Here is a 15793-nt window from a genome sequence, read left to right as displayed (position 1 = left end):
GACCACTTTGACCTATTTTAAAAAACTTTTTTTAAGTTTATTTATTTTGAGAGAGAGAGTGCACATGAAGGGCGGAGAGAGAGAAACCAAAGCAGACTCACACTGTGACATTGTGGAGTCTGATGTGGGGCTCGAACTCATGAACCATGAGATAGATCATGACCTGAGCTGAAATGGAGTCAGTCACTTAACTGACTGAGCCACCCAGGCACCCCACCGCTTTGACCTATTTTGCCCATCTCCTTCCCCTGCCCCAGCCCCAGCCTATGGCATCTATCAAGCTGTTCTCTATAGCTGTGAGTTCATTTTTGTTTGTTTTAGATTTTACATGTAAATGAGATCATAACAGTATTTGTCTGACTTACTTCGCTTAGCATAATGCCTTCAGGGTCTATCCAAGTTGTTATAAATAGCAAGGTTTTCTACTTTTTCAGGGCTAAATAATATTGCATTGTATACCACATTTTCTTTATCAGTTCATCTGTGAGTAGACACAGGTTGCTTCCATGTCTTGGCTATTGTAAATAAACACCGCAAAGAACATGGGGGTGCAGATATCTTTTTGACTTAGTGTTTTTGTTTCCTTTCAGTAAATGCCCAGAAGTGGAATTGCTGGATCATATGGTATTTCTCTTTTTAATCAAAAAAAATTTTTTTTAACTTTATTTATTTTTGAGAGAGAGCCCACACATGTGTGCATGTGCAAGTGGGGGAGGGACAGAGAGAGAGAAGGAGACAGAATCTGAAGCAGGCTCCAGGCTCTGAGCTGTCAGCACAGAGTCTGATGCGGGGCTCGAACTCATAAACCGTGAGACCATGACCTTAGTGTCTCTTGCAGGGCAGGTTGCCCTTTTATTTTGCTGATGGTTTCCTTTGCTCTGTAGAAGCTTTTTAATTTGATAGTCTTCCTTGTTTATTTTTGCTTTGGTTTCTTTGGTTTTGAAAAAAAATATATTTTAATGTTTGTTTATTTTTGAGAGAGACACAGAGTGTGAGCAGGGGAGGGGCAGAGAGAGAGAGGGAGACACAGAATCCGAAGCAGGCTCCAGGCTGGAACCCACGAACTGTGATATTGTAACCTGAGCCAAAGCCAGACGCCCAACTGACCACTACCCAGGTGCCCCCAGTTGTCTTTGGTTTTGGTGTCAAATCCAAAAAATCATTGCCAAGACAGATGTCAAAGAAAAAATTTAAATTTTGATGATCCAGTATTTATTTCTTTGTTGTATGTTTTTTTTAAGTTTATTTATTTATATTTAAAGTTTATATATTTATTTTTGTCGGGGCTTGAACTCATGACCCCTGAGATCAAGAGTCACATATGCCACCTACTGAGCCAGACAGATGCCCTTGTCTGCTTCTAATGTCATACTTAAGAAGCTGTTGCCAGACCCAAAGTCCTGAAGACTTACAATTTTTATATAGTATGTGAAATTTTAGGTATATATATTCTTTTCTTTTCTTTTTCTTTCTTTCTTTCTTTCTTTCTTTCTTTCTTTCTTTCTTTCTTTCTTTCTTTCTCTCTCTCTCTCTCTCTCTCTCTCTTTCTTTCAAGTTTTTATTTTTAAGTAATCTCTACACCCAACGTGGGGCTCGAACCTACAACCCTGAGATCAAGAGTCACACGCTCTGCTGACTGAGCCATCCAGGTGCCCCACTGTCTTCTTTCTTGCATAGATTTACTGTAGTGCATACTCCTATGTTATTACTTTCTTTGTTTAACAGTATGTCTTCACTATCGCTCCACAGCAGAGTAGAAACTTACTCTGTTTAATGGCTGCTATGGTAATATATTTTATGATTTTGTGATGGTTTTCCTTACCAATTTAGCATTATTGGCCATTTGAATTTTGTTCCAGTCTTTTGCCTTATAATTAGTGCCTAAGTTGATCCATTTTGAGTAGATTCTTGTAACCGGTATAAGGTCAGGGTCCAAATTCATTCCTTTGAATGTACATATCTGGTTTTTGCAGCACCATTTCTTGAAAAAACTGTCCTTTCCCCACTGAATACTATTAGCATCAGTGTCAAATCAGTTGACCACATATGTGAGGGTTTATTCTGGGGCTCTCTGTTTTATTCTATTGATCTGTGTTTTTTTGTTTGTTTTTTTTTATGCCAGTATCATGCTGTTTGATTACTGTAGCTTGTATTAAGTTTTGAAATCAGGAAGTGTGAGTCTTCCAATTCTTTTTTCTTCTTTTTCTAGGTTGATTTGGCTAGTCAGAGTTTTTTGAAATTCCATATGAATTTTAGGATGAGGTTTTCTATTTCTGCAAAAAATACCATTGGGATTTTGATAGTGCATTCAGTTTTTAGATTGCTTTGGGTAGTGTTGGCATCTTAACAATATTGTTAACGATAGGGGTGCCTGGGTAGCTCTGTCGGTTTGAGTTCCCAACTCCTGATTTCAGCTCAGGTTATGATCTCCTGGGGCTCTGGGTGACATCATGGAGCCTGCTCTGGATTCTCTTTCTCCCTCTCTATCTACTCCTCCCACTTTCGCTTTCTCTCCCTCTCCCTCTCCCTCTCCCTCTCCCTCTCCCTCTCCCTCTCCCTCTCCCTCTCTCTCCCCCTCTCCCCCTCCCCCTCAAAATAAATAAACTTAACAAAACAAAACCCAATATTGTTAACAGTATAAGTTATTGGTGATAACTTCAGAGAAGGAAGTGAGTGAGTGCACAGTGGACTGCATATCATGAATTTTGCCTAGTGTCTAGCTTTTGGCAGCTCTGGGAAAAAAGCTCCTAAACCATTCTTGGGATTTTTGAGCTTAATAACAGTAAGCAAGGGGTGGAGTGCTTAATCCTTTAAAGTAAATGATAAGAACAGTAAGAAGAATAGTAAGAGTAGAATAGTCTTCCAGCTCTCCCCTTCCTTGGGGGCTGTAAGTCACATGAGCTTAAATACTTCCTGATTTCCAGGAGGTTTATCTGGAATGTCATAATTCCTCCTTTGTAGAGTATAGTTTTGCCACAAGGCTAGAGAATGCTTGGTTGACATTTTTTTCATTCAGAACTTTAAATATGTCATCTTTTTTCTGATTTTCATGGTTTCTGATGGGAAATCATCTTTTAATCTTATTGTGAATTCTTAGTATATGAAAAGTTGCTTCTCTCTTACTGCTTTCAAAATTCTCTCATTGTTTATCAAAATTGAGTAGTAGTTGGTCTTGGTGTGGGTTTTTTTAGTTTATTCTGCTTGGAGTTATTGGTCTTTTTGGTTGTGTATAATTGTGTCTTTCATCTGATTTGGGAAGTTTTTGACTATTTCTTCAAGTATTCTTCTGTCTCCTTTATTCTCTTTTTCTCCTGAGATTCCTATTATGCTTGATAGAGAAGAAAACAAATAAGAAAGTCAGGAAACTACAGGGAGCAGAAAAAAAAATTTAAGAAAACTATTAGCATTCAGAAATAAGAGATAATAATCATGAGACAAGAACAGAGTGTCGTAAAAAGGAATAATCAGAGAGTTAAGGCATTTTTAGAAATGAAAATGCTCCTCTCCTCTTAAATGCGGAATATTTGGAAGATAAAGGTGAGGAAATCACTGAGGAAAGAAAATAAAGAGATAGAAAATGGATAGAAAGGTAAGATAAATGTAGAATCAATGTAGGAGACATAAAGGCCAATTAATAGGAGTTAGAGAAAAAGGACGGAGAAAATGAAAGGGAGGAAAAGATACAAGACATAATATAAGAAAAAATTGTCAGAACTGGGGAACTTGAGTTAGAGATTAAAACAGCCAACTAAATACCCAGACAAATGTTTGAAGAAATATCTGCTCCATGGTTTATCAATTAGAAATTACATGGGGCGCCTGGGTGGCTCAGTCGGTTAAGCATCCGACTTCAGCTCAGGTCACGATCTCGCGGTCCGTGAGTTTGAGTCCCGCGTCGGGCTCTGGGCTGATGGCTCAGAGCCTGGAGCCTGCTTACGATTCTGTGTCTCCCTCTCTCTCTGCTCCTCCCCCATTCGTGCTCTGTCTCTCTCTGTCTCAAAAATAAATAAAAACGTTAAAAAAAATAAAAAAAAAAAAGAAATTACAGAGCACTTGAAACCAATACTAACTACACTATATGTTAACTAACTCAAACCTAAATTGAAAAAAAAAATTACAGAACACCGAGACAAAGAGAATATCCTAAGTTTCCATACAGAAAAGAAACAGTTCAGTAAAAAAGATGGAAAATACGGGCATCTGGCTTTGGTTTTGGCTCAGTCATGATCTCACAGTTCATGGGTTTTAGCCCTACATTGGGCTCTGTACTGATAACATGGAGCTTGCTTGGGATTCTCTCTTTGTCTGCCCTCTTCACTCTCTCACTGTCTTTCTCCCTGTCTCGTAAATAAACATTAAAAAAAGAAATGGAAAATAAGAATGGCATGATTTTCCCTAGTAATACTAGAAACTAGAAATCATTGAAACAATACCTGTAGCATTTTGAGTGAATGATTTCTAACCTAGAATTTTAAACTTAATTAAACAAAATATGAAGATAGGATAGACATTTAAGACATTCAGAGTCTTATAAAATTTACCTACTTCTTGGGGCTTACGGGGACCAATAAATAGCACTCTTTCCTTTCCTGAATCCTGAACAAATTGGGAAAGACAGAAGAAGCATATGGAGATTAGATTATCCTTTTTTATTATGGATAAAATGCACTTTGGAGAATGGGACTTAATATTTTCAAGTTTTTGTTAATACTCAATGCCACAATTAGACTTACTGAGGCACAGGCACAACTACAGGCCCCGTGTTTGGCCATCAGTCTGGAATGGATATTTTAATTGGTAGTGATTTTGAATGTCTTTTGAGTACCCAGCATTGTGGTAGTGGGGCAGGTATTGAATAGGGAAGTGCTAGATATTTGCAGGAGGAACAAAAAAACGGGGAACCTAGTCTGATACCTGACAGATTGTGGCGATTAAGCAAACCTCTGATAGCTCTGTGGTTTCTAATGATAATAAGCATCCTGCTGTTGCTTAACCTACATGCACACCAAGACCCAGTTAGCCTGAAATCAGACTGCACCTGTGCATAGTAGCCATCATAGGGCATATGTAGTATTATGCAGAATTCCTAGAAATCTCTGCCTATTCTGCAGAACCCCATATGAATGTTTCATCCCCAAATTATAACCACCAATAAAAATCAGCCCCATATCCACCCGGCGCTACTTAGATTCTCTGAGTGTGCCCGTACGGACTCCTCTTTCCTTCAGGTGTGTACTTTCGCTTTGTAGTAAAGCTTCCTCTGCTGTATTTCACTCTGACTTGTCCTTGAATTCTTTTTCACAGCAAAGTCAGGAACCTGGCACTAGTTGTTAGTTGAAGTCTCAGGGCCTGAGAACTCCCTCAGTCTCCAGTATCTGTAGGCATTGTAAGAATTCAAGAAAGGAAGACATGGTTAGAACTAGAAGTAAGAAGTGAACTGATATCTTAATAATATAAAAATGAAATGGGATACATTCTAAATGCTATTGTTTTCTATATTCAAATACCTTTTTAAAATTTATTAAAAATTCTTTGTATCTTCTTGACAATAATAGTGCATTCAAGGTTGGAACCTCATTTAATCCTCATTTACTGCATTGGAGAAATGTAGCCAGGAACTAGAACATAGGTCTGACATTTTTATTTTGTTCAACCAATTTTGCTATGAGTGTGCAATGGGAAGCAGTGAACCTTATTTTCAAAATCTTAACCTCCTCAGAGAGAACTTCATTTCTAGAAATTACAACTTTTTTGGGAAAAATTTATACTGTTGATAGCTTAAAATAGGAATTTTGCTATATAATATTACCATGCTTTTTTTTTTTTTTTTTTGAATAGGACATCTGTTACTCTTACAAGAAGATGAGGAAGATTAGAAATTAAGTAAAGCTTGTTTTTAATAACATGTTCCTGTTAAAAATTTAAATGTACTTTTAGTTACATGAACCAAATTAATCAAAGTGAAATGTAGCAATTTCCTGAGTCTTGAACTAGCATTTATCTATATTAAGTACATTAATTTTTTAAATGTAGCTTTAATTTATGTATACAAACTTGATTTATAGAGTTTTTTTTTAAATTTTTAATGTTTATTTTTTTTTAAGAGAGAGAGGGAGAGAGAACAAGTGGGGGAGGGGCAGAGACAGAGAGGGAGAGGCAGAATCTGAAGCAGGCTCCAGGCTCTGAATTGTCCGCACAGAGCCCTGTGCGGGACTCGAACCCATGAACTTTGAGATCATGTCCTGAGCTGAAGTCAGACGCTCAACCGACTGAGCCACCCAGGCACCCCGATTTATAGAGTTTTTTTTGAGTGGAAGAATAGTGTATCTAGAAAGTTTTGTTGGGGCCTGGGTGGCTCAGTTGGTTAAATGTTCAAATTTGGCTCAGGTCATGATCTCACAGTTCGTGGGTTTGGATCCTGCGTCGGACTCTGTGCTGACAGCTCAGAGCCTGGAGCCTGCTTCAGATTCTGTGTCTTCCTCTCTCTCTGCCCCTACCCCACTCGTGCTCTGTCTCTCTCAAAAATGAATAAACATTAAAAAAAAAATCTTTAAAAGTTTTTTTTTAAGTTTATTTTTGAGAGAGAGAGTGCAAGCAGGGGAGGGGCAGAGAAAGAGGGAGGGAATCCTCCTAAGCAGGCTCTGTGCCACCAGCATGGAGCCCAACATGGGGCTCAAACCCACGAACAGTGAAATCATGACTTGAGTCAAAATCAAGAGTCCTACGCTAAACCAACTGAGCCTCCCAGGCGCTCCTCTGAAAAGTTTTATAAATGGAATTGTGGATCAGTGTGGCTCAATCAAGTGTTTGTTGTATTATGGCTTTTGTCAGGGAGATGACATCTACAAAATTATTAGAGTCATCATCGTAGAATAGAATTAGAAAATTTAAAATATTTTGGTTTCTGGATAAGGTAAAACTAATCTTTTAGAAATAGAATCCATTTTTATTTTTAAAATTAAGAATGTGCAGTAGTTTCTACAAGAATTTAGATATAGTCCATATTTGGTAACTGTTTTGACATTTATGTGAAACACCTTATGAAGAATATTGAGAGCAGAATGTATAAATTTAATAAATTCAAATATCCAAAAACCAGGAATATAAACATTCTTTTATAGCTAAGAGTGCTACAGCTTTTTACTAGAAAATAATATTAGTCACAGAAGACATTAATGGTGAAAATCTAGGATGGTTTTGGCTTAAAGTTTTTTTTTTGGCTTAAATTTTATAATTTGAAAAAGTTACTTTATAAAATTATTTTTTTAGTTTATTTATTTATTGAGAGACAGCATAAGTGGGAGAGGGACACAGAGAGAGAGAGAGAATCCCAAGCAAACTCCATGCTGCCAGCACAGAGCCCGATGTGTAGGGCTCAAACCCATGAAACCGCAAAAACCAAACCAAAACCAAGAGTTGGATGCTTAAATGACTGAGGCACCCAGGTGTCCATAAAATAATATAGAAAGAAGAATCTAATTGTTTTTGTTTTTGTTTTTGTTTTTGTTTTTGTTTTAAATAAAAGAGAATGTCAATCTGGACAGAGATCAAGGCAGAGGATACATACTGCTTTACTACAATAGGAATTATAAAACTTAGGTGCACGTTGAGTAAGATGTTGTGGTGGAGACATAGCTAGGTAAGTTTAGTTTCTTTAATTTGGACATAGGTTTTGGTATAAATAGATAGTTGGGAGGATATGACTTGGTGTTTTGGACTTTTTATTTTAGGCAATTTTTTTGCATTTATATGATGTATGGTTATATGGTTAGAGGTGTTCATTTGCCCAAATTTGTAGTTTAATAAATTAAGTAAAATCAAAGATGCCACTTACATTTTGTTTTAGCTGACTTTAATTTTTATTCATATTAGTTATCTGTTTAGAAGCATAGATCTGAATTTAAGGCATACAGGGCAAAGTGAACAGTAAAAAAAAATTCTTATTTCTGTAAAATACAGTATACAGGGTATTTCTAATATAGAAATAACTTAACAAAATGCAGCATTTTAATTTGTTTGTAGTTTGTGCTCAGTGGTAAATGTATAATTGTTTCTATTATATTTTAGAACAAGATGAGTTCTGACTGATTTTAGTATTCTATCATCTTTCTTTTTTAAACATTCGTTTTTATATAGCAGTTTAAGTTTTTATAGCAGAATTGACCAGAAAATACAGAAGGCTCATAAACTCCCTTCCCCAATACAGGAATAGCCTCCCTATCATCATCCCAGGGTGGTATATTTGTTATGTCAGTGAACCTACATTGACATGTCTCTATCACCCAAAGTCCATAGTTTATGTTAGGGTTCACTTTTAATGGTATATATTCTGTCGATTTTGTATAATGTATAATGTCATGTAACCACCATTATATCATATAAAATATTACTATCATTTTTTAATTCTGGGTTCCTATTTTTAAATTTTTTAATCTCAGAAAAATTAATTTAAACTCATTTATACTTTAGAGGTGGAGAAAGTCTGTTGACATTATTTCCCCATCTTTAGAAAATCAAGTTTGAAGTAGGTTAGCAGTATACATAGGTAGTGTTTAGTAGGAAAGTCATGTAGGCAAAATCTTTCAATTTGGGCCTCTATAAACTGATTCCCTATATTGCCTATAAATTTGGATTCTTTTTTTAAAAGCTTTGTTTATTTAAGTAATCTGTATACACCATGTGGGACTTGAACTCACGACCCCAAGAGTCAAATGCTCCATTGGTTGAGCCAGCCAGGCTCCCCTAGATTAGGGTTTTTGTGTTTTCTTTGTTCCATTTCCTTTTATGTTAGTTGTGGTACATCAATTGCAGGTTTTATTTCCCTTTTAGTTGAAATTCTTATTGGGTAATGTAAAACAAATTTTACTTCTAAAATTGTTTTGATGTCATATTGCCATAATTACATTACAACCTTCTTTATGAACATTTGGTTGTTATTTACTAAGTGGGTTTTAACTCCTCATATGGTTTTCAGAGTTTTTAATTTTTTACTATTTCTTTAGTTTTAAGAACAAATTTTGAAAGTCTCACCAATTAAAAAAAAGTGGCTTTTGTGTTTTAAATAACAGATTTTTCTTTTTTTTTCCAATCCAATAGTTTGTTTGCCTAATCTGGACTTGAAGCAATTCAACTACTAGAAATCTGCCATTTTACAGTATCACAATTGGGAAGAAGCAGGTTTTCAAATAATGGAAGAGTCTAAGACCTCTAAAAATGAAAATCATGAACCAAAGAAGAATGCTTGGGCTCTTTCTGAAGAAAGCAAAGCAGTTAAAGTTATATCTAATCAAACTTTGAAAGCTAGAAATGATAAATCCATAAAAGAAATTGGGACCAGCTCTCCAAGTAGGAATAGTAGTAAAAAAAATAAGCAAAATGATATTTGTATAGAAAAGACAGAAGTTAAATCATGTAAAGTAAATGCTGCCAACGTAGCAAGTCCTAAAGATTTGGGATTAGTCCTTCGAGATCAAAGTCATTGCAAAACAAAAAAATCACCTAATTCACCAGTAAAAGCAGAGAAGGTACCTGTTTCACAGGCAAAAGCAGAAAAGTCACCAAAGTCATCTAATTCACCAGTGAAAACAGAAAAGACATCCAGCTCCCAGGCAATAGCAGCAGAAAAGGCACTTAGTTCACAGAGGAAAACAGAAAAAGTACCCATTGCTCAGATGAAATCAGAAAAGGTCCCTGGTTCGCTAACAGAACCAGAGAAGGCACCCAGTTTACCGTTAAAAGAAAACATGCGACAGATAGAATTACAGCAGATTGGAAGAAAAATTCCAAGTTCCTTTACTTCTCTGGACAAAGTGAATATTGATGTTGTAGAGGGAGAAAAATCTGCTTTGGAAAACTCACCACGATCTCAGAAGCAACAAGCATGTACAGATAATACTGGTGATTCTGATGATAGTGCTTCGGGAATTGAAGACATATCAGATGATTTGAGTAAGTACAAATTAGATTATCCCAGGGTCACATTTTTGGAGAGATTTTTCCTATGTTAATAGTGTTTAGATTATCACCAGTTTGATTTTAACTACTTTAATTACAAGAAGGACATTAATAATACGGCTTTTTAAAAATGTTTGTTTATTTTGAGAGGGAGAGAAAGAGCACAAGTGTGCGTGTGTGAGCAGAGGAGGGGCAGAAAGAGAGAGAGAGAGAGAGAGAGAGAGAGAGAGAGAGAATATCCCAAGCAGGCCCTGCACTCAGTGCAGAGCCTGACACAGGGCTTGATCTCACAACCATCAGATTATGACCTGAGCTGAAATCAAGAGTAAGATGCTTAACCAACTGAGCCACCCAGGTGCCCAAATAATGTGGCTTTTTAAGCTAAAAAAGAACGTTTACATTTATTGAGGTGGGTAAAAAGCCTGTGCAAATAGAAATTAGTGGCTCCTATAGTCCAGTATGTAGGTATGTGCATGTGTACACACACAAACACTTTTTAAGTGGTCCTGGTAATATGTAACTCATTCATTCAACAAACATGTATGTATTGAGTTCCTTTTATATGCCAAGCATATGTTTACAATGAAAAACCCAAAAAATACAGCCCCAGACCTCAAGGAAGCTTCTAGTTTGATGGGGGGTGATACAGATAAAGTGGTGGTTTAGTTCAGTGCCAAAAACTTAAGAGTTGAGAGAGTACATGATTTAATTGAGGGATTTAGATTTTAGATTGAGAAAATGTAGGACATAAATGTGAGACTGAGAGTATGACTGAGATTATGACTGGAACAGAATTGAGGGGAAAAGTAGCAAATGATACAGCTGAAAAGTCTTAGAACAATTGGAGAATGAAGGACCTTTTGGGACATGATAGGCAGTTTGGACTTTATTATGAGTGTTTTGGAAGACACTAAAGAATTTTAAGTAAGGTAGTGCTATGATCAGATACAGATACATATTTTTAATCTTTTTGGCTGCAGTGCAGCAAATTTTTTGACAGGAACAAGAATGGAAGCACAGATTGGTTAGGACCCTTGGAATTTACTTGAGCTATTGGTATAAAATTCATTTTCTTTTGGGATTTTGATCTTAGTTTTAATTAATTGCTTATAAATGTTGTATATGTCTTTTGAGTAATCCTGATTCTGTTTAACTTAATGGATTTTTCTTACCAATCTTTTTTCCTCATGTTTCTGTGGCTAGTTGGATAAAACCTTTTCTTGGTATATGAATAACAAAAGAAAGCTATTTCACACTTTGAGAACCTCCGGTAAAGAGTTTAGAAATAGTTTCTTTTTATTTCTGGTGACAGTATGTTGACAGACTTTTTTTTTTTTTAATTTTAATAGACGTATTTTTATATGCATAAGGAAAATACCAACTTCATAATTTTAAAGATATGCTTTAGGAGAAGGACAAAAAAAGCAAGTCAATTTAAAGATAGTATCAAATAAATAACACTACTGATAATGTTTAGATAAGCAAATCTGAACATGATAACATGTGAATGATTTTTTTTAATTTATTTTTTGTATTAAAAATTTTTAAGTTTATTATTTAGACAGAGACAGCACGAGCTGGGGAGGGGCAAAGGGAAAGGGAGAAGAGAGAGAATCCCAAGTAGGCTCTGCACCATCAGCACAAAACCCATTGTGGGGTTCAAACCCAATGAAACTAATGCAATCATGACCTGAGTTATAACTGAGTCAGATGCTTAATCAACTGAGTCGCCCAGGCGCCCCAATGAATGATTAAAAAAATTTTTTTTAAATGTTGTTTATTTTCGAGAGAGATAGAGCATGAGTAGGGGAGAGGCAGAGAGAGAGGGAGACACAGAATCCGAGGCAGGCTCCAGTCTCCAGCTGTCAGCACAGAGGCTTGAACACATTAACTGCGAGATCATGACCTGAGCTGAAGTCACTCAGCTATTTAAGCCACCCAGGAGCTCCATGAATGATTTTTTTTTTAATGTTTATTTATTTTTGAGAGAGCGCTGGAGGGGAGGAGCAGAGAGTGAGACAGATGATACTAAGACAGGAGCTGACAGCAGAGAGCCCAGTGTGGGGTTCAAACTCACTAACTACAAGATTATGACCTGAGCTGATGCCAGATGCTTAACCAACTGAGCCACTGAGGCGCCCCAATGATTTTTTCTTTGAAATGTATTTATTTTTGAGAGAGCAAGGATGTGAGTGGGGCTAGGACAGAGAGAGAGGGAGACAGAGGATCCTAAGCAGGCTCTGATAACCAGCTGAGCCACCCAGGTGCCCCTGTGAATGCTTGAAGTTGCTTAAAGATCACTTATAATGGTTTGACCACTTGAGTTAGTGAAAAATTTAAAGATTTATTTATTTATTTTTATTTGAGAGAGATCACAAGCAAGGAAGAGGGTCAACAGGAGAGAGAGAGAATCTCAAGCAGGCTCCATGTTCAGCGCTGAGCCCTTGCTAAGCCTGAGACAGGGCTCAGTCCCACAACCATGGGATCATGACCTGAGCCAAAATCAAGAGTTAGATGTTGAATAGACTGACCCATACAGGCGACCATAGGATTGTTTTTTAATATTAATTTTTATTATTTTATCTTTATTTTTGAAAGAGCACAAACGGGAGGGTTAGAGAGAGAGGGAGGCAGAGGATCTGAAGTGGGCTCCGTGCTGACAGCAGACAGCCTGATGTGGGGCTCGAACTCACCAACTGAGAATTCATGGCATGAGCTAAAGTCAGACTCTTAACCAGCTAAGCCACCCAGGTCCCCTTTTAGTATTTAAAAATTTTTTTTCAAGTTTATTTATTTTGAGAGAGACAGACAAGACAGTGCAAGTGAGAAGGATGGGGAGAAAGAGGCAGAGAGAGAATCCCAAGCAGACTTCATGCTGCCAGCACAGAGACTTACATGGGGCTTGAACTCAAGAAATTGTGAGATAATGACCTGGGCCAAAACCAAGATTTGGATGCTTAACCGACTGAGCCACTCACGGGCTCCAAGATGCTGGATTTTTGAAAAGCTCCTGAGTAAGATATGCTTTTGAGCAGGATAACCCAACTCATTTCCTTACTTTCATTTACACCACCCTTCATTTTACTTTTTACACAGCCAGAATAATCCTTTTAAAATTATTCAGATCATGTTACTACTCTTCAAAGTGTTTTACTAGTTTCCCATACGTTAGAGTAATAGTTAGCATCCTTGCAGTGACCTGTGAGGCCCTATGTGATCTGTGCTACTGTGATCTGTGCTACTGTTCCACTTCTCTGCTTTCATTCTACATTTTTTCCCTCTCCCCTTCTCTGCTCCAACTGCATGGTTTCCTTGCATTTCCTCAAATATGGAGAATGGTCTTCACATTTGCTTTTCCTTTGCTTGGAACATTCTTCCCTGAGATGTCCACATGGCTTGCTCCCTTACCTCCTTCACCTTTTCAGTGAAGGAGGAATTTACAGTCTTTACTCTTTTTAATTGTTCTCAGTAGTCTTATTTTTTTTTTTAAGTTCATTTATTTATTTTAAGAGAGAGTGTGAGTGAGGGAGGGGTAGAGAGGGAGGAAGAGAGAGAATCCCAAGCAGGCTCTGCACCAGCCCCTCAGAGCCTGACTCGGCTCGAACTCATGAACTGTGAGATCATAACCTGAGCTGAAACCAGGAGTCAGATGCCCAGGTGCCTTTGTCCATAGTCTTTATTACTATTTGTCATATTTAAAATTTTTCTTACTTACCTTTTTATATAATAGTTTTATTGCGATACAGTTCACATGCCAAAATGTCTCATTTAAAAACATACAGTTTAGGGGTTTTTAGTACTATATTCATAGAGTTGTGTAGATATAGCCACTGTCTAATTCCTGAAAATTTTTATCACCCCCAAAAGAAACTGTACCCATTAGAAGTCACTTACTCATTACTCCCTCCTCCTAGACATTGCCAGCCAGTAATCTACTTTCTGTCTCTATAGATTTCCCTGTTTTATATAAAGGGAATCATATAACATGTGGCCTTTTGTGTCTGGCTTTTTACACTTAGCAGAATGTTTTCAAGATTCATACATGTTGTAGCATGTACTAGTACCTTACTCCTTTTTATTGCTGAATAATATTCCATCTTATGGCTATACCATGTTTTACTTATCCTTTTATCAGCTGATAGATAATTGAATTGTTTCCATCTTTTGCCTAGTATAAATAACCCTGCAATGAACATTTTTTTGAACATTTATTTAAAAATTTCTGTGTGGGTGTGTGTATTCATTTCTCCTTGATATATATGTTGAAGTAGAGTTCTGAGTCATATGATAACTACTGTCTTAACCATTTAAAAGTATATAACTTAGTGACATTAAGTACATTTATAGTGTTGTACAACCATCACCACTATCTAATTGCAGAACTTTTTCATCACCCCAAAAGGAAACACTCTACTCATTAAGATTCACATCCTTTTGCCCTCCTCCTGTCATCTTCTGACAATCACTAATACGAAGCTTTCTGTTTCTATATATTTACCTTTTCTGGATATTTCATAGAAATGGAATCATGTATGTTGTTTTGTATGTCTGGCTCCTTCATTAAGCATCGTGTTTTCAAGGTTCATTTGTGTTATATATATCAGTACTTTTTTTTTTTTTTTTTTTTTTTTAGAGAGAGAGCGAGCATGGAAAAGCAGGGGAGAGGGGCAGAGGGAGAGAGAATCTCTACCAGGCTCCACACCCAGTGCAGAGCCTGATGTGGAACTCGATCTCATGACCATGAAATCATGGTGTTGACCTGAGCTGATAGTAGGATGCTTAACTGACTGAGTCCCCCAGGCACCCCCCAGGACTTTTCCTTTTTAAGGCTGATGCTATAGACTGAATTGTGTCCCCTTAAATTTTGTATGCTAAAGTCTCAACTCCCGGTATGATTGCATTTGGAGATAAGAGCTTTTAGTAGGTAATTAAGATTAAATGAGGTCATAAGGGTAGGTTCCTAATACAATGGGATTGAAGCCTTATAAGAAGAGGAATAGAGGCATCTGTCTCATTGTATGCATGAACCAAGGAATGGCCTTGTGAGGACACAGCAAGAAAGCAACTGTCTGCAATCCAAGGAGAGAGCTCTAATTAGACACCAAACCTGCTGGCACCTTGATGTTGGGCTTTCCTGCCTCTAGAACTGTGAGAAAATAAATCCCTGTTAAGTCTATGGTATTTTGTTATGACAACCTGAGCTAAGACAGTTGAATAATATTCCACTGTGCGGATATGCCACATTTTATTTATGTTTATCAGTGATTGGACATTTGGGTCATTTCCACATTTGACTATTGTGAATAGTGCTGCTATGAACATTCATGTAGAGGTTTTTGTTTGAATACCTGTTTTGAACTCTTGTTTTGGGATAGTGTTAACATCTCACAGAACTAGAGTTTGATGGAAGAAATTTGGGAACTTCTGCCAGATGTTATTTTATATTCATGTTGATTTTAGAAAAATAAATAATTTATTTCTGAATTTTAAAGAAGGTATGTAACTTTCAATAATTATTTATATTGGCAGAAATGACAGTTTTACAAGATTTGCTGATGTTGCCTTGTAGTGCTTGGCAAATTGTACATATAGAAAAGAGAAAAAGGTTAGAATATTCTTACTACTGTTCTTTATCATGAAATGTAGAAATAAAACTAGAATTTTATCTTTTATTTTACATTACCGTCATAAAATTGTTACTAAAAAGCTAAATTATTTTTCTAAATACTAGGATACAATTGCAAATTACTTATTGTGCATCAGTCTTTCCCTGACAATAATTTAAGAATTAATTAGCCAACCTAACATAATTCTTATGTTTGAATCCTTCTAATAACAT

General features: G+C 36.6%; 1 protein-coding gene across 11 annotated transcripts in view; it reads left to right on the top strand.

The window, feature by feature from the left end:
• The window catches only part of TUT4 (terminal uridylyl transferase 4), a 137057-nt gene that overhangs the window by 19094 nt on the left and 102170 nt on the right, over nt 1-15793 (top strand). For 10 of the 11 annotated variants that reach the window (XM_030324613.1, XM_030324612.1, XM_030324607.1 and 7 more), the window contains exon 2: nt 9097-9948. In XM_030324613.1, the coding sequence (XP_030180473.1) occupies nt 9189-9948 (760 nt within the window). In that variant the 5' untranslated portion in view covers nt 9097-9188. Of the gene's footprint in view, nt 1-7525; nt 7640-9096; nt 9949-15793 lie in introns of all 11 variants that reach the window. The other variant, XM_030324604.1, reaches the window with a different exon arrangement.

This window comes from Lynx canadensis, chromosome C1, assembly GCF_007474595.2.
Source record: "Lynx canadensis isolate LIC74 chromosome C1, mLynCan4.pri.v2, whole genome shotgun sequence".
In the NCBI taxonomy this organism is placed as follows: Eukaryota; Metazoa; Chordata; class Mammalia; order Carnivora; family Felidae; genus Lynx; species Lynx canadensis.
Note: the sequence above shows the minus strand (reverse complement) of the source record. Positions and strands in the feature narration are given on the sequence as shown.